Below are 17,758 nucleotides of genomic sequence, written 5' to 3'. Positions count from 1 at the left end.
TGGCTGTGTGTGTGTCTGAACACTGCTGCTCCCTTTGTTTCTGTACAATAGGGTAATATCAAAGAGACAACTTCATTGCTTTGTTTCACATCTCTCCCTGCCCTTGATTTAAATCTTAATATTTCCCCTTTATCTGTCCTCTATTGCCTGTTTTGTAATATTTCCCCTCTTGTACAAGATTTGCATGGTTTAGCCATATTATTTAATTTCATTTCAGTTCTGTTTATTATGCTTCTGTTCCCTCCATTTTGTAGGCTGCATTAATTGCCTGACTTTATTGATGTGTTTTTTCATCAAGCCTTCCCCTGCACTGGAAAGAAAATGAACATTTTAAATAATAATAGATTTGAGAACAGTCTCGCAGCATGCAATATGTTTATTACTTTCTGGTTTAGCAGTTCAAAGCTGCTGGTGTAAGGAGGATGTGTCTTTTCTGCTCATAATGCCCAATAAAATGTCTCAATATGTTCAATGAGAGAGCTTGTGTCAGGCAGAAGAATTAATCTCATGAACTGTTTTGTCTCCTCAGGTGACGTCGGAGCAGCTTGTGATGCTTTTGGAGCTTCTACTCGAGGAAGAGGAACTGAAAGTGGCGACAATGCGCACTCTGCAGAGAACTTACAATCTACAGAACCAGGACGCTGAGGTGGGACCACACACGCACACACACAGAAAAAAAAACACACTCACCCACGCACACATGCCCAGACAAGTGAGCATATGCATCCAAGCTCCATAATCTTCCCTCTAATAATAAAAAGTGGAAGGTTTCCTCTCTCTTTCCATCCCAAGGCGCAGCGCTTTGTAATGTGTAGTAAATCTGCAGTAATAGCAGCTCTCTTCTTTACAGCCATCATTACCGACTAAATCCCACAAGTATTCACTTTATGTTTTAGTACTGCACACAGTTCCTTAATGGTACTATTAACGTTGTTTGTGAGTGTGTATGACTTTTTTCCTGTCTGTGTTTGTGCTCCCAAGCTGCATGTGTGTGTTGGTGACTGAAGTGTTCTCCTGTACCCCTCGGTACTGGACACTGAGTGTGAAAACAGTCCACTCTCACCGCTGTTGTTAACACACGGCTCATCTTGAAAAGAAAAATATGATACATATTTCGTTTATTTATTTTTTTATTTCTTGTGAAATATATGAGTTTTGTTGGGGCAGTAATGTTTATAATGAGGCTCAGATGTTCAGCCAATTGAACGCTAAATGAATTGAATCCAGACGTTAAAGGTTGCATATAAGGACACTTCAATTTTTAAAGCTTCATAGATCACCAGCTCTAACGAGTTCAAAAAGGTCCCTCTACTTTTCATCATCTTTTTCATCACTCCTCTAGATGTTTCTGTCTCGTCTTTAATTAAAGTAATCAAACTCGAGGTAACAAGTTAGGGTGAGTTTGTGTTTGGCCTCGGGTCCAGCTTTAGGTTTTTGGACCTCTTTAGTCTCACTTCCTGGCAGCCAAAACCAGATTCACATCTGCACTTTCCAGGAAAAACTTTCAGTGTTTGCTAAAAATACACAAGGCCATTATGCACAAAGTCATGCATGAAACGGCACACACACTCACACATATGCACACTCTTTTCTCTCATACGCACACACACACACACACACACACACACACACACACACACACACACACACACACACACACCCCACACACACACATACCTGCTAGCACCTGTCCAAAGGCAATGGTCCTCTCCTAATGTTGGTAATCTCATTCAAGAGAGGTTAATCACCTACGTCTCTCCTTATAAATGTGCCCATTTATTCTCCTCTCTTTCTCTCCATTTCTGTCTCCCCTCTGTCTGATTGCATTCAATCTCTTCACTCAGCTTCTCTCTGTCTGGTAATGCATCCTCTTCAGAAGATTGATCTGTTCTATGTATTTTTGGGAGACTGAGTGCAGTTCAGCCTCTGCAGCATCTCAGTGTTTACCTCACAGAGAGTGAGAGCTTTTCAGAGTGGATGAATATTGGATTATAGAAATGATTCTTGGCTGCTGAGGAGCGGTTAGTAAGACGTTGACTCAGAGAGCATCGTGATTCGACAAAACAGGACACAGATTGTTCGGCCTAAAATAGAAGAAGCATTGTCGGCCCCTGCTGCATGGAGTAATCCTTCTGATGATGATTTTAATCTGTGTTAATGACAAACCCTCTGATTTGCAGTTTTAAATGAATATATTTGTCCATTTTAGAAGCTAATTTAGCTCAAAGTGGTGACAAAGCTGCGATGGCCTGTGTTGAATTATTTCGACATTTTATGACCTTACAGGGCTCTGCTTCTCATTTTTACAAATCGAAATGCTGCAGTCTCTGTCATGTTGCCCTATTTTACTGATTATTTTGCCATTTTAAACAACTCACTATGAGACTTAATGGATGGCCCCTTGTTTTATTTATAGCTAAACAGCTGCTCCTTATCTAATTAATAACAATACATTCTACAATAACTGCAAAGATCTTGATCTTAGGGATAAAAGTGTGGGGAAAATAGCTTCAAAATGTAATCTAGCAAACTGTGAACACACAATTTGGATCAGCACAAGATGTGTTCTATGGAGGCACAGCATACTACAACAGAGGGAGTTCTGAGAAAGTGAGAAAGGAGCTAGTCACTGGGTCAAAGGTCCTGTAAAAACTGGCGTGCAAGCTTAAGTTCCTGTGTGTGTAATTTGCGTATGTACTTGATAGCGACAGGAAATATGTGGCTGACCACCAGTGTGCGTGCCGCTTTGTGAACGGTGTTAGTGACCATGAATACGTGTGTGAGCTGGAGCATGTGTTTGCATGTATGAGAGAAAGTTCATGACTCCCTTCCCCCCAACCACCCACCCGTCTCTTTCATATGAGCGTCATGTGATGTGAGATTCTGTGTGACTCTGTGCATGTGTGCATGTGTGTGCATGCATGTGCGGTGGTTCCATGTGCAAATTTCTGAATTTCTTTCTTCTATGAGCGAACATGCACTGTTGTGTGTTTCAAAGGCCGTCTGTCGGTCAAGCACACAGGATACATTGTCTTCTTGAGCTCAGGTTAACTTCGCTCCCTCAGTGACTGGAGTCTCTGCTGGACCACATTAAGTCTGGTCTTACCACAACATGTGGAGCCAAGAAGAGGAAACAACAGGAAGAGGAAAAGGAGTTATTATGAATAAACCAAAGAGTGTTTAGGGAAGAAGTAAAAAAAAAGTCATACCAAGTTTATTTGTGTAGCCTTTCATCACATTGACAGTCTCAGTGGGCTTCACAGACTGGAAACAGAAACAGCTCCTCAAGTGAAAAAGAAAAACTCCCCCTTGAAAAATCTACGGGGAAACTTTAAAAACTCTGAGCAGGATAACAAAGGAGGGATCCCCCTTCCAGGACACGTAGGTGCCACTGGGCAAACACCTAAATGGGAAAAACAATAGCAGCTATAATTACATACAATAATGGAGCAAAGATATAAAACAAAAATGCTGAAAAGTCCCCTGTGTCAGCTTGTCAGATGTGACAATTTTCTGCTTTATTATTGTCTTATGCGGTATTAATAGTACATTTTCTTGAAATTGAGCAGCAACCTCAAATGTTTATGTAATAAATCCAATGTGGAGGTGCTGAAACCTGTAGAGTGTCTACTTGAGGCTGACTCCAGAAGCCCAGGAAACCCCTCTCAAAGCCATGCCCCTTGTTACAGCCTGGTACAAAATACAGTTGTGGTTTAACCATTTTCTCTATTACTATTAATTGTAAGAGGAATGAATTGTTTCATGACTTATTTGAAGAAACTAAGACTATACACTTTGCATAATTAGACATAACTAGGGGTGCGGCTGACTCAATTGACATTTAGCTGTTTGCTGGGAGGCTTAAATCGCGCCATTATTTGCAATATGGCGACCCCAATCACTAGGCTTTAGAACCCCACTTCACTTGGGTGACATCACTGACACTATGTCAATGTTTTAAACAGTGTATGGTTGAAATCAAGCATTTAGGAGATAACACCATACCCTTTGGGATATTATGATAACCTTTCCTGAGATTTTAGAGACCATATAAGGTACTGTGACACTTGAAATGTATTAAAAAGTATTGCACATTTTAAATATTGTTGCACATTATTACCCAGTATCGTATGTGATAGTGTTGTGATGAAGTTTTGGCATGGTTAGCTCTAGTCAGAAGACACAAGAACAGAAAGATTTTTTTTTTACTTTAACATTATGTTGCAGTTAGTTTTAATTATATACAATTTGAAGCTTATTTCCTGTTTGAGACTGTGTTTAGGTGCCAACACTGCTAACACTTCTAGCGATACATACTATAAACCATCTGCCATGCTTCTAAGGCTCTGACTGTACAAGATATATACGTTTGTTTGCCACGGTAAGTGTGAGCACACACTGAGTTTGTTAGAATCAGTTGTAGCCTCTGTGTGTGTCGGACTCTGTACTCGAGGTTGTGGTGGTTGAGGAGGGTGAAGGAGGGCCGGGGGTGCAGTAATAAATGAAGGAATGTCACTGTGTTATTGCATGGGCTGTCAGTGAGAGAGAGAGAGGCCCAGCGAGAGGAAGCAGAGTTAAAAAGGGGGGGTAAGGAGAGGTACACCAGGCAGCTGCTTTGCCCCAGGGCTCTCCCCAGGAATGTAACCCAGCACAGGGAACAGCTGCCGGGGCTACGCGGGCCAGGAGGGCAGGGCTGGCACCAGAGGGCACACATACTGTACACAGTCATGAATTACACACACGCACATCCTTGTTTCCATGTGGACAGAACTAAAAGAGCCATTACACTTGACTTATACCCTTTTCTTTTGTCATGTCTGCTTCAGGGTTTCTGCAGCCTGCCAGAATAAACACAGTCAGGGAATATATGGTGGAAAGGAAGATTTAAGATTTTGATGAAAGAGGAACTAGTAAGCCCTTCTGAGACCAATTAAACTCATGTTTATGTAGTAGACTGCAGAGGTACTGTGAGGATTTAAATGTGGCTGTTGGAGTAAATGGAGCATTGCTCAGACTCCATCCTCATAAACTACATAAACAGGTGGAGCAGTGGTGCAACAAACAAAGCAAAAAGCTCCTAAGAGTGTGCACACAGTCACACAGCTCTCAGGTTGATCCATCTGGCCTCTTTTCTTGAAGGCAGCCTCAAGATGAATACCTGTACAAGCGCTTTTTAAATGCCCAAAGCTTGAGCTGTTAAAATAGAATCAGTCACCAGAAATCCCTTGCTTGGTCAGTGTACTTTCAGAAGAACTAGTTTATTATCCTGAGTGAGAGGAGATAGTTATGAAGAGGGATTGAAAACCCCAATGAAAAGCAGTCAAGTGAAACTGTCAGGCTTTAAAGGAAAGCAACAGTACTTGAAAAAAGATTTCTCTACTTGATATTTTTTTATCACTCTGCTGTCTCTTTTATCATCCTTCAGTCCCTGTATCCTCTCTCACACACATACACACACTTGCGCTAGGTATCAACGCAAGCGCAACATGCACGGACACACGTGCACGCTCATAGCAGATGATGAAGGATGATGGCAGAGGCAGGGACAGAGCCAGCCTCTGATCTCTCCTGTAACTGCAGCAACAGAGCTCCTATTGATCCTCTGGGAGAAAGGCCAGGCTTTAGCTTTCACACACATGAACCCATACAGTAAAAACACACCTATAAGCGCACAAACTGCACTGCCACACGTGCACACTGCCAAAGAATGAAACAGACCTTTTAAAAACACAACCTTTAGATTGAGATGTTTCCTTTCTGGAGCGAAGTTCTCGTCGGTTAATCCTGTGATTCAGGATGAATCTATTCATTGTGAGCCGAGCAGCTTCCATCTTTGTCTCTCAGCGTGTCAGATGAGCTGTTTGTCTTCAGTTACTGGCACTGAGGGAGACCTGAGAGCATTAATGTGAGAGTGCACAGGCCTAAAGCAGAACATAAGGTGTTTTTAAACTGATAAATCAAACCACTGAAATGATTGCCTGCTTCATATCATATTTTTTTCTTGGTATGAAGTATCTTTCATTAATTTGAGGGCACATACAAGTTAGTCAAGCTTTTATGTGGTCAGCTCTGTTAGCTTTAAATGAAAAACAAGAGTAAAAGCACTGATATGGGCACTTGAAATCATTTTGAAGTAGAGTTTAAGCTTGAAGAAATAATCTCTAGCACTTGTAATTTCTTCCTTTCTTCCTTCCTTTGAGTTTTGGTTCTGTGTTTGTCCATGTTGAAGTAAATATGAATGGTCAAATTAAGAATAATGGATGAACATATTTCTTCTGGTTCCACTAACAGTGGTTGTATTTTCTCCTCTGTTTTGGCTTCCAGGTGCGACATCGCTGGTGTGAGCTGGTGGTCAAACATGTGTACACTCAGGCTTATGGAGACGTGGAACACTTTCTGGTTCATGAGCAGGTACATACACAGAACGGTTGATTCAACCCGATAAGAAAACCTCTACATGAAATAAACACATTCATTTTGTGTGTGTGTGTGTGTGTGTGTGTGTGTGTGTGTGTGTGTGTGTGTGTGTGTGTGTGCTTGTGTTCCAGGCAATGGGTGTGTATCTGTACGGCGAGCTGATGGTTCAGGAGAACTCTAAGCAGCAGGCTCTAGCCAGGCACTGCCTCTCATTGGTGCAGGAAGAAATGGACCAATCAGCCCGCAGAGTGGTGGAGGAGATGGTCTTGTGATGTTGGAGGTGAAACCTTTATCCTGCTTTTCATTCAGAGAGGTTTGAACATACTGTTCCTGAAGTCCATGTTAGTATTCTTACGTTAACATAAGGAAAAAGTGGACGGACAGAAAACTTTAAATTGTATCTTTTACCCTTTTTCTTTCTTTCTGAAACTTTGTGGAACTCCAGTTTTTATTTGAGTGCACCTGCTCTTAACAGCACTTTATGTGGGCAGAGAATTCATCAACAGGTTTCCTCACAAGCTGAATCAGAAGTTTAAAAATATATTTGTGTAGGATTGCGAAACAGGATCCCAACAATCTGCTCAGGGTTTTTTCAGACTCTTCAAAATCCCCAAATGTCTTTTTTGTTGAAGGCTGGTGAAGTTTACTTGTACTCCACGAGGAGAAGGAACCTTTTAACATCCGCCTCATAACTATTACAGCAAAGATTGTCAAATATTCTGTATCATGTGATCATTTGACAAATGATTGAATCATTTTACACTTTAGTCATTCCTTCTCTCTCTGCACACCAAAGACAATATTTCTGTCTCATGTCTGACGTTTTATTCTGTAAAGGGCTCCATAAAAGAAAGCTTTGTGTTAGATTGATCCTGATTCCAGCGGACAGTCCACACTTGAGTCATTTGGCTACCTTTACCTCACATTCCTCTCTGAGCTCACTATGTGTGTGTGTGTGTGTGTGTGTGTGTAGACTCAGAATGGGGCCTTTTCCGTGGTTTCACAGCAGCGCCATCAGGATGTGTTTGTCAGAGAAGGAATTTGGGAATGTGTTCCTCAAACAAACGAAAGAAAAAAGAGAGAAATTGAACGGGTCAGTGAGCGTTTTCTGAGGGGCTCAGGCGCTCTTTACTCAATGTGAGGTGATTTTATGCCGGTGACCCTGAAATTCCTCCTTTGTGTGTTCGCACTGCCACAACTATCAACCTCTTAGCGTTTTGACAGTGAGGGGTTTATTGGTGTTACACTAAATGAAGGGAGGAGAGAGATTTATGGTTCAGACAGACAGACTGAAAGAAAAGTGAGGTAGAGAAAGAGCGGAAGGGAGGAGTGGAGGGAAGACAGGTCTCTTTGAAGCTGCTGATCTTCTTCTGTTATTACTGACGCTAACCTTTGAATGATGAGAGCAGGCAATTAAAAAGATCCTGACTGAAACATTCAACTGTAGTTAAAACACAACTCTGAGATTTTTTCCCCTTCATGCAGCTTCAACACTTAACAATCCAGGGTTATGACTCAAAAAGCAAAATGGATCAAATGCTACAGCTGTAGAGATTGTGAAATCAAACTCCCTTGAACAGCTTCTATATAAAAGAGACATTTTTTGCCTTTAGATATTGCTGAAAGAATTATGAACCTCTTAAATCAAGCATTTCTTTTGCTTTTTCACAATCTAACATGAAAGGTCAACAACTGGTAAAGAATCGGGGAGATGCAGTTATGAGCCATTTCTACGGCGCCTTCTTGCATAGCTGCCATTACTGCGGTGGCAACTCAGCATCTGCTGCTGTCTTCTGACTGTGATGGCAGCATACGAAGTTAAACTGAAGACGTTAGACAGCCGCTGTTGAAGCGGTCTTCAGCTAGACCTTAATCCGGCTTTCATTGTTTAGATCTTACATACTGGGCATTGGCTGCAACTACTTGATCACATCTTACATGGAGAAATAAAACATGGCCATCTACATATTTGTGATGAAGTGCTATGTAAAGGTTTATTCTCCAATGCTGGTTACATTAACAATCAATACTTACATTTAACCATTACAGAGTAATACATTCTATACATCTTCATTGAGCATGTATTTATTCGAACACATCTGGATTCCAATGGTTACAAGCAGCTCTAACTTAAATAGCTTGCTAGCTAGAATGGGAACATTACATACTGTACATAATCAATTTATTTATTGCCTGGAGATGAACAAAACACCATAGAAGTCACTAGGAGAGGGACAAAATTAAAATAATGTTACTATTCTTGATCCTCTTCTGAAGAATATCTTAGTCCTCTGGGAATTACAAATATTACTTTGTGAATGAGTGTTTTGTGCAAAGTTAATGAAATATCAGTTTGTCACAGCGGTCAAGAAAGAAAAAGCTAGAAGCTCCACTGGTTCTTCTTGATGTTCTATACATCGAGTCCAGGAGTAGAGTTTACATAGAAAGCCATTGTAGAAGTAGAAATATACACAGTCTCTGAGACAGCTTGCAGTAAAACAGGCTAATGTTGAAGGGACTCGCCACTGCAGTTATGGCGGCTTGTTAACTTCTTTGCCCATTTCTCCCGTTAAAAAAAAACTGTCAGGTCAAAATTGTGAGATAAAGGTCAAAATTATTAGAGCATAACTTTTAATTATGAAACATCTTGTCCTCAGAGGCCATCTAAAGTGACGTAAACCAAAAGATCCTTAGAAGAGCATTCAAAAACATTCAACTTAGTGATGACGTCATGTTCATGTCCTATCATTTTATTCAGAACCATGTCTAGATGAGCAAGTGGAAGTTCAAACAAGGCGTCTATGACCTTGGTCCACACAGAGGTGCTGCTAAATACTAGTCCCCATCAACCTGAGTGACTTACAGCACTAAATCCTTTTTTAGGCCGTGACCAAGCCGCTACAAGACAGGCTTTTATCTTCAGACACACACACACGCACACGCACACACACACACACACACACACACACACACACACACACACACACACACACACACACAGCTTTATGCATTTGTGCAGGATGTGAAAGGCTTTCTAGACAAGTGCTCGGCATCTGGCACAGTCCTGATAAATCTCTCTGACACACACACACGCACACACACGCACACACACACACTCTCACAGCGCCTATCCGTCTGTGCCCAAAGATCTTTTATCCTCATCCTTCACTCCCTCACTACACCTCCCAGTGGAGCCTCGCTACAAGTACAGGAGGAATGAAAGAGAGCAGCATAAGACACCTTTAAGAGAAAAGAAGAAGAAAAGGAGAATTTAGAGATTAATATCTTAACTTTTTCTTCCCATTGGACCGGACCAAACATGCCTCTGTAAACATCAATGGATCATGTTGGTCAACTGAGCTGGGGTCCAGATCTCTCTCCAATTAAAATGATGGATGAAGCAGCCTCCTCGCTGCTTTTTCATATCGCACTGTGGGGAGATGGAGTCATGTTTTACTGTTCTGTTTGTGTTCCCCTATAGTCTTCTTTTAAGTAGAGCAGTCCTCCCTTTTACCCTTTTGCACCCTCACCCTCACACACACTCACAAAGACACCACAGTACAGTGGGATTAGTCTGAGGCGGGCTGAGCAGGCTTTAACTGAAAACAACACGTCTGTCAAGGCGCACTCTTCTGCTCTGTGTTTTTAAAACCTAAAAAAGCACAACCCTTTACAAGGAGAAGGGTGGTCTCTCCCTGCCCTGTCCTTTTTTCCCCCTCCCTCGTTCTTTTCTTCCCCCGGTACATGCCTCTGGAATCCCTCTTGATCCGCTTAATGAGGGGCATATCGCCGGGTTAGCCGAGCGTGGCGAATGGGAGAGGAGGAGAGGGGTAACTAAGGAAATAGTGTGAGAGAAAAGGGAAGAGGGAAGAGGTAGAGGGAGAGAGGAGCTACAGGTCTGGTGTTTTTTTATGACTGAACTCAGAGGGCAGATGTAAAAGAGGAGAGAAGTTGGAGATTTTTCTTTTATGGTGCGGGAGGTTTAAAAAAAACTAGTCGGGAGCCGGACTTGAGGATGTGGAAAAAAACAGACAGAGAGAGAAGATCTTGTTCTTTCATGTCTGGGCTGTGAGGGTTCCTGGCGTGCTGATTGTGACTTATGATAAAATCACATTGCCAGGGATTACCACACAGCCCTGACCCAGCCGGCTGCCATAGCAACCAAAACCCGTCCTAAACACACACACACACACACGCACGCATGCACACACACCACACACACACACACACTTATTCCTCCCCTTGAAACTTAAAATTAAAGAAGACATGATTATCTAAGAGAGTGTGTGATTGTGTTGGAGGAGTTGATGATTTGAGAAGTGCAGAGAAGAAAAAAGGGATGATGAGGAAGTCAGGGGGGTCTTAACGTGGGTGTTTTGTAAGAGTGTGTGTGTGTGTGTGTGTGTGTGTGTGTGTGTGTGTGTGTGTGTGTGTGTGTGTGTGTGTGTGTGTGTGTGTGTGTGTGTGTGTGTACATGTCAGTCCCCCAGACAGGTTTTGTGTCCTCTCTCCAGCCAGGCACAGAGCTTAGCTGATTGGTGAACAGTGATTGATTCCCTCTTTGTTCACAGTGGCTAAGTTCTGCACCTGAGGAGAGCATGACCCCGACAAGCAGACAAAAGGAAGACAATGAACGAGTGTAAAAGAAAGAAAGTAGTGTGTTCAAGTTTTTACAGTGGCTGCTATTTGTCCTCTCCTGTTTTCTGTTATCTAATGTGTGCTTACGTATTTCAGTCACACAATTCTTTCCCCTTTGTCCCGTTTTTCTCCTTATTTCATTTTCCTGTCCTCTTTCACCTTGCTTTTTTCACTCTTATCTAATATCGCTCCTTTCCTCCCTTCCTCGGTCTAAATAACTCTCCTCTCTCCAAACCTCTCTTGCCTGTCTCTAAACTTTCCACTGAGACCCTCTCACTCAGAAGAATCATACACACAAGCCTCCTCACAAACTCAAAACGCTGTGTAACATCACTAATGAGCGCTGCGCGTCTCGTCTGTTTTGTCTGTTGTTCTTCCTCTCTTCTTTCATCCTCCTTCCTTTGCTCTCAACTTCCACCTCCTCTGCTTCAGTTTCTTTTTAGTTATGTAGTAGAAAAGATAAACCTGCAGATGATGTCGGTAGATCTAGTGAAGGTGAGAGCTGAGGAGGTTTTGAGAGAGTGCAGTTTCGGTGCTAATGAGGCCTGAGGAGACGCAAAACTCAGCTTAATGCTGCGGATAGATCTTTCATCAACCCAGGAGAAGTAGCTAGTCACCAACATCACTCTCATCATCACAATCTTCGCTGGCTCTACTTGCTGTGTCTAAACTTAAACTTAAACTTAAAGTTGGTTTGATTAGTCAGCATTTTGAAGGAACAGTTTGACATTAAGATACATTTGGTTGACCAATCATGTACCGGCAGGCTTCAGTGTTGGGAGCAAAAGCAAGTGGAAGGCATTCTACTGTGAAGACTGTCGTATCTTAACAGCCCGTGATGTGTAGATGTAGAATGAACTTCGTGACACTGGCCATCTTGGATAGTAATCAGATTTATTACAATCAAACAGCATCAGCATCAGTAACAAGCATCGCGACTGCTTGGAGGACGACCGGGCCAGATGAAGTCGCCTCTCTTCTATCTCCACGTTCTGGCTTAAATACTATGAAGGTGCACTCAAATTAGAATGAGGGTGTCCTTCAAACATATACATATATGGGCTCTTCAACACAAGTTTCAAGTTAGCTGCTTTTTGACTCCTTTTTATGGACGCCTTGTTCTGAGTATTTACAAGGACATCAGCTGTCACTGTCAACCATATATTTGCCTAGGTCAAAGGTGATCTTTTTTAAGCCTTCCCTAGAGACACCTGGAGCCATTGTGCTGTAACACATTCTGTTGGACAAAATTGAGTAAACATGAGATACTTCAAGACATTCCCAGCAGCACCCATCAGTGGATCTCTGATGATGACTTATTTATCTTGATAAACAGTTATCCTCATACGAGTCAATCTGATCTAGATCAAACATTTTAACTTAAACAATCTGCTTGCTGCTGAAGCCAATCAGTGTTCAGTTTCCTGACTAGGTTTCCTTTTCTGCTCGAGAACAGACCTGACAAAGTCTGCATTTTAACTTTTACAAATCTGCATTAAGATGTTATTTTAGCAAAATTAAGATGTGTTAATTGCTAGAAATTCACAAGAAAATTAAATTACTTTGTGGGTCATATTGCTGTAGTAAGCCAGAGTGAGGCCCATTTTTTAGCTTACTATTTACTGTGAAACTGAGACTCACCTGAAAATGATGAAAGGCACATACCCCAGTGGTTATAATGAACCCAAAAATATGACATTGCAGGTATCTGCAAAAATCTAGTGGGGCGAGTTTCATTACACTTTCGGCTTGGGCTTTAAACAATAAAGCGCATGCTGAAAGAGGTTTAACCGCCGGCACACTGGAACTACTGAAAGGTTGGCCGTATGCTTGTTAGCAATCTTGACTATCTTTATTTACCTTTTTTTTTCTTTTTTAGTGGAGAAATAGGATATTGGGCAGGTAACTCCAATTTCACCTCCTCACTTTTCTTGGCTGGAAAAACATAACAGTAACAACTGTTAACAGTTGACCTCAAACCTAATTTGGCATTTCTGTAATACAATTTCATGTAAATCATCAGCCAACATTAATCCAACAACGCTTAATCTGCTTTCAGATAATACCATTCTGTGTATTAGTGCAGCTCTAAGGCTACATTAGCTAAGATTAGCATGAAAACAGGATACTAGAGGGCTAGCCTGACTCTGTCCACTGGAAGAAAATGAACACCTCTAAAGTTCATCAATTGGAAATGTATATCTTGTTTGTTTTATTTGTACAAAAACTGTAGGGTAAAAGGTTATGCAGTTTTAGTAGCTGGCATGTTGTAGACTATTCTTGATCAAGTGCATTGACGATTTTCTCTCAAGTAGCTCAGACAAGAAAGAACATTCCCTAAAATATCAAACTATTCATTAAACTTAGGGTTGAGAGAAACTGGTTGCAAAGCCTGCAGACAATCAGTGATCAGAATTTTCCTTTAAGTACTTAAAGTGCCTCAAATCACTTTGGCTGTGAAAATACCGTCTGTGCATCCCTGGCTGATACGTATTGATTTCTGATCTAATCTCTGCCGGAGGAAGACGAGAGAAAAGAAATCTATAAAGCAGACATGCTGTATTCTCACACTGGGAAGGAAAACAAGACCGAAGTGTCAGACGATGGAAGTCATAAAACAACTTTCCATCATTTAGAGATGTCACTTTTACTTTATTGGGCTAATAAAGTGTTTCTACATTGGATTTACTGCACACTGTCTGTCTCAACTATTAGTCTCAGATAGGAGAAACAAAAGACTGTGATCCTGTTTAACACCCACTGATAACTAGAAAAGCAGGAATTGTAAGTGGGTTACACCACACGCTTTGTTTGCTGCATCACAAAGTGTACTGAGAGAGGGTTCCCAAATTAGTCGAGATAAGCTTTAAACAATGCAGACTGCCAACTGTTTCTGCCAACACAATGATCAATAACTCTCAATCTGTCCCACATGTCCCAAGGAAAAGATTTGTTAAGGGACAGTGGAACAAAAAACTCATTTTACATCTCCCTACCAAACAAGAAGTTTCACAGAAAAGAATGAGTCCTGCGAAGTGCACTCATCAGCAAACAACCCCACTGAAAATAACAGCATCTGGACGTCATGTAAAGAAGACAGTGGGACTTTATCACTGAACTATAATGTGTCAGAGGTCTGCCAGACTCCACTGTTATACCTACTCTTTGAAATGAAAAGCTATACTGTCAGGGACAAATCACTCCCTGATCAAAACAGTGACAGATGGCTGGAAATCTATTTCAGAACTGGTCAGACTTTTTTTGGCGATCACACTATGAGCCGTGAGGAGGTATATTATAGCGCTCTATATTCACGTCGACAAAATGGCGACTAAACGAGGACAGATGTGTGAATTAGAAATGAGGGCCATGTGGAGCCTGCCATTTTTAGACCTATATTTAGGGCCTGTTAAAAGAGTAATGACCATCAAAGGACTGTAAAAAAAGAGGAATTGCCATCAGAGCGCGTATCCAAAAGGTGATTTATTACAGTCTAATGTGAGGGGAAATGGTGCAGTGCACATCAAAGGACAAAGCAACATTATAGAGACACCAAAAATAAACTTATTGAGCCCACATCGCTGACATCTTCTTCTTTACACGCACTTTAACTTGACTGATTGTCTCCTTAATGTCCGGTCTTTTTTTTGGTAGGCTGCAGCATGACAAGAGGACGTTTTGGTTCTAAGTAAAGCAGTATGTATCACGCTCCACACAGGAGGTGAAGGAATGTGATACTGAAGGATTTATAGTTACATTTTTATGATCAGACTCTTGAAATAGTCAGTCTTTTTATGCCATCCAATCATTCTGGATATGTTCCACTCTTTAGCAGCGGTGTTGCTGACACTGCGGTGGAGAGGTTTCTGCCGTGACAACCACACCTTTTCACCAGCAGTTCAGAAATTCAACAATCTTGTTGAAATGGTCCGACAGTTGTGTGGTTTCTGTTTAGCAAAGCGGAACCCAGCCTGACACGCAGCCTGAAATTGGCATTGCTTTTTTACTTCATTACAGACGCAGTAGGGGAAAAAAAAGAGGGAAAAGTATGTGTTCACAGCCAGCGAGTGTTTCATGAGAAGGAGAGACGTACCTGGGCTCGGCTTCCTGTGCCTACTGAGCTGATTATCAGTCCTATAGAATCACTGGCTCAGTTCAGCAGGAACAGGAGTCCAGTCCACTCAACATCGAAAACACAACCAAACACAAGTGCAAGTTTCCAAAGACTTGTCCTTTTCCTTACATTCAAGAGCTGCTGTCAGATTAGACAAATGACATGTAGAGAGTCTTATTTGAAAGTTTTTTTAAATATAATTTCTGGTGTGACGATAACCAATTTTCTCCTTAAAAATCTGAACTTAAAATCTTTGGGTTTTGATGTTTGACTCCTCAAAAGATGATGTTACCTTGATTGTACAACTAATACGTATTTGTAGACCCTTCATTTCCTTAATACAAAGTAGAGTTTCTGAGAACTTTGTATATGAAAGTGTGTATTAGTGTCTTAACTTTGTCTAGGTTTTAAACTTCTTACTGCTAACTTCTTACTGCTGATACATCAGTTGGGGTATTATTATCTGCTGGCAGATGAATCATTCATATCTATAAACCTTTTGTTGATGATCCATGAGTTCATTTCTTCAAATTTAATTGCAAACCATTCAAATGAATTAGCAGACCTTATTATGATTGTCTTTCTTTTTCAGTTTAATTTCCTGCACCATTTCTTTGGGTTTATAACTAACATCACAGAACAAACAAGTTTTAAGTGTCACCTTCAGTTTCTAGTAAATTGCAGTTGACATTTTCACAGTTCACTGACATTTTGTTGACTTAAGAAAAAGGATTAATGAAGTAATAGTTTACAAATTGACATTCTTGAACCAATAAGCAGCAGACAACCAGATGTGCCAGCAAAATGCCATATTTGCATTTAGATTAGGGATGTGCATGTTTAGTAATTAAATAATTTATTTAATTTTATTTAATTTATTGTCACCCTCACTAGTTGGCATTGAAATTGCTAGTTGGTTAGATTAAATGTTAATACTTTTGTAATTGCAGGCCCAAAATGTCAGACAAATGTTGTTTCTAAGGTGTAGCTGTCTCCCACTGGCTGGGGCTGTATCAACAGTCAATGGCTACTTCTGTAATGCTAATATTCTCTTCTACCCAGATGTAAACAAGCACATGATGACAGATAGTCATTTGTCATCTGAAGATAAAGTTGTTTGGTTATATGTCAGTTCAATTTGCCCCAGCCTACACTCACCGGAACAATCTGTAACCAGCGTTGGCATGGGAGGACTAAAGACTGGTGGCGCTGGCTTTGCTAATGTTAATTTGACACTGTCTAACTGTGGTTAATAATGTGAGTGTTTTATTAACTTTAAACTAGTAGGTTGGAAGGAATTTAAATAGCTGTCTGATATGCCCATGTAAAAAAGTTGACATCAGCATAAAACATCAAGTAGAGGTTGGGTTACATCTGGACTGAACATAGTATTCAATGTTTGCCTTTATTTTAGATAGATACTAACAGTTCAGCCAGAGTTTTGTGGATATCTACCATATGTTCTTTAGAACTCCAATCTCTATGTTTTTCTCTATTCCAGGCTGCTGATTGCTGACAGAAATGACAGGAGCTTGGCTCACAGGCTGTACGAGGGTCCAGCACTAAGCTCCTCTTCCTCTGCAGAAGAGGGGACTTTGCAGAACACCAGAAGGATGTGCTTTTACTCCACATCCGAGGCCAACTGGCAAGTTTTAGAGCGGAGATGTTCTGTTCATTCAAGTCTGAAGAGGAACATCTGAGAAGTCTGTTTGTGGTGTGATACAATGTTATTGACTAGACTATGTCTGTGAAAAATCATTCCATCATTTTACTTGTTTTCAATAATGTGTGATGGAAAAGAAGGATGTCAAGAGTAGTGACAGAGCACCTCCATTCAAGCTTAAGAACCTGAGCTGCTGTGTTTAAGTTAGTTTCTGTTAGTCTGAATGTGTGTGTGTGTGTGTGGGTGTGAGTTCATGACTGTATAGTCTGAAGTCATGATCTGTTTCTTAACAGTTTAGACTGGAAATACTTCCAGGTGAGTCATGTTTTCATACATTACAAATGACCTCACTCCAGGCTGTAACAACACTGAAAAACCAGGGCTTTCTTTTTTTTTTTAAAGGAAATTCTACTTTTTGTAACCTCTGTGTTATTGTAGACTTCTGTTTGTATGTTTGATTGTAATAAAATTATTTGATATGATCATGTTGAATAAAAATATAGTTTTGTTAAAAAGAATGCTTGTCCATGCTGTAAGCTTAATCCATCACTGAAGGAGCAAACCTTAACATCAGTCACAACTACTGTGCTGATGTCACGTGCAGACATCAGAGTCAGATTGTTATTCCTTAACTAAACATTTGCAGTGTGATGCAGAAAGTGAAATCCAAATTTATTTTCTACTCAGAAACCCAGTGAAGAAAAATGAATGGTACAGTTGCTTATTAAAAATAACCCACACAAACAGTGTACTTCTGTTTGATACAGCTAATTTTATCCCCAAGAGCTCAGACAGGTGTTGTTTGTGTCGACTGTTAAATGCATATAATAAAGGATGGTAATGAAAAGAAACTGTACATGAAACTCTAGAAAAAACAGTCAAATCTTTAGCCCAGTTTTGATATAAGGATGAGAAAAACAGTGTGCA

General features: G+C 40.8%; 1 protein-coding gene across 2 annotated transcripts in view; it reads left to right on the top strand.

Annotated features, from left to right (window-relative positions):
- aopep (aminopeptidase O (putative)) overlaps positions 1-17,349 on the top strand; it is an 88,118-nt gene extending 70,769 nt beyond the window's left edge. For both annotated transcript variants that reach the window (XM_034692635.1, XM_034692634.1), the window contains exons 15-18: positions 530-646; positions 6,325-6,411; positions 6,549-6,697; positions 16,670-17,349. In XM_034692635.1, coding sequence (XP_034548526.1) covers positions 530-646; positions 6,325-6,411; positions 6,549-6,689 — 345 coding nt within the window. In that variant the 3' untranslated portion in view covers positions 6,690-6,697; positions 16,670-17,349. The remainder of the gene's footprint in view (positions 1-529; positions 647-6,324; positions 6,412-6,548; positions 6,698-16,669) is intronic.
- Positions 17,350-17,758: the final 409 nt, after the last annotated feature.

This window comes from Notolabrus celidotus, chromosome 9 (genome assembly GCF_009762535.1).
Source record: "Notolabrus celidotus isolate fNotCel1 chromosome 9, fNotCel1.pri, whole genome shotgun sequence".
Taxonomy (NCBI): Eukaryota; Metazoa; Chordata; class Actinopteri; order Labriformes; family Labridae; genus Notolabrus; species Notolabrus celidotus.
Note: the sequence above shows the minus strand (reverse complement) of the source record. Positions and strands in the feature narration are given on the sequence as shown.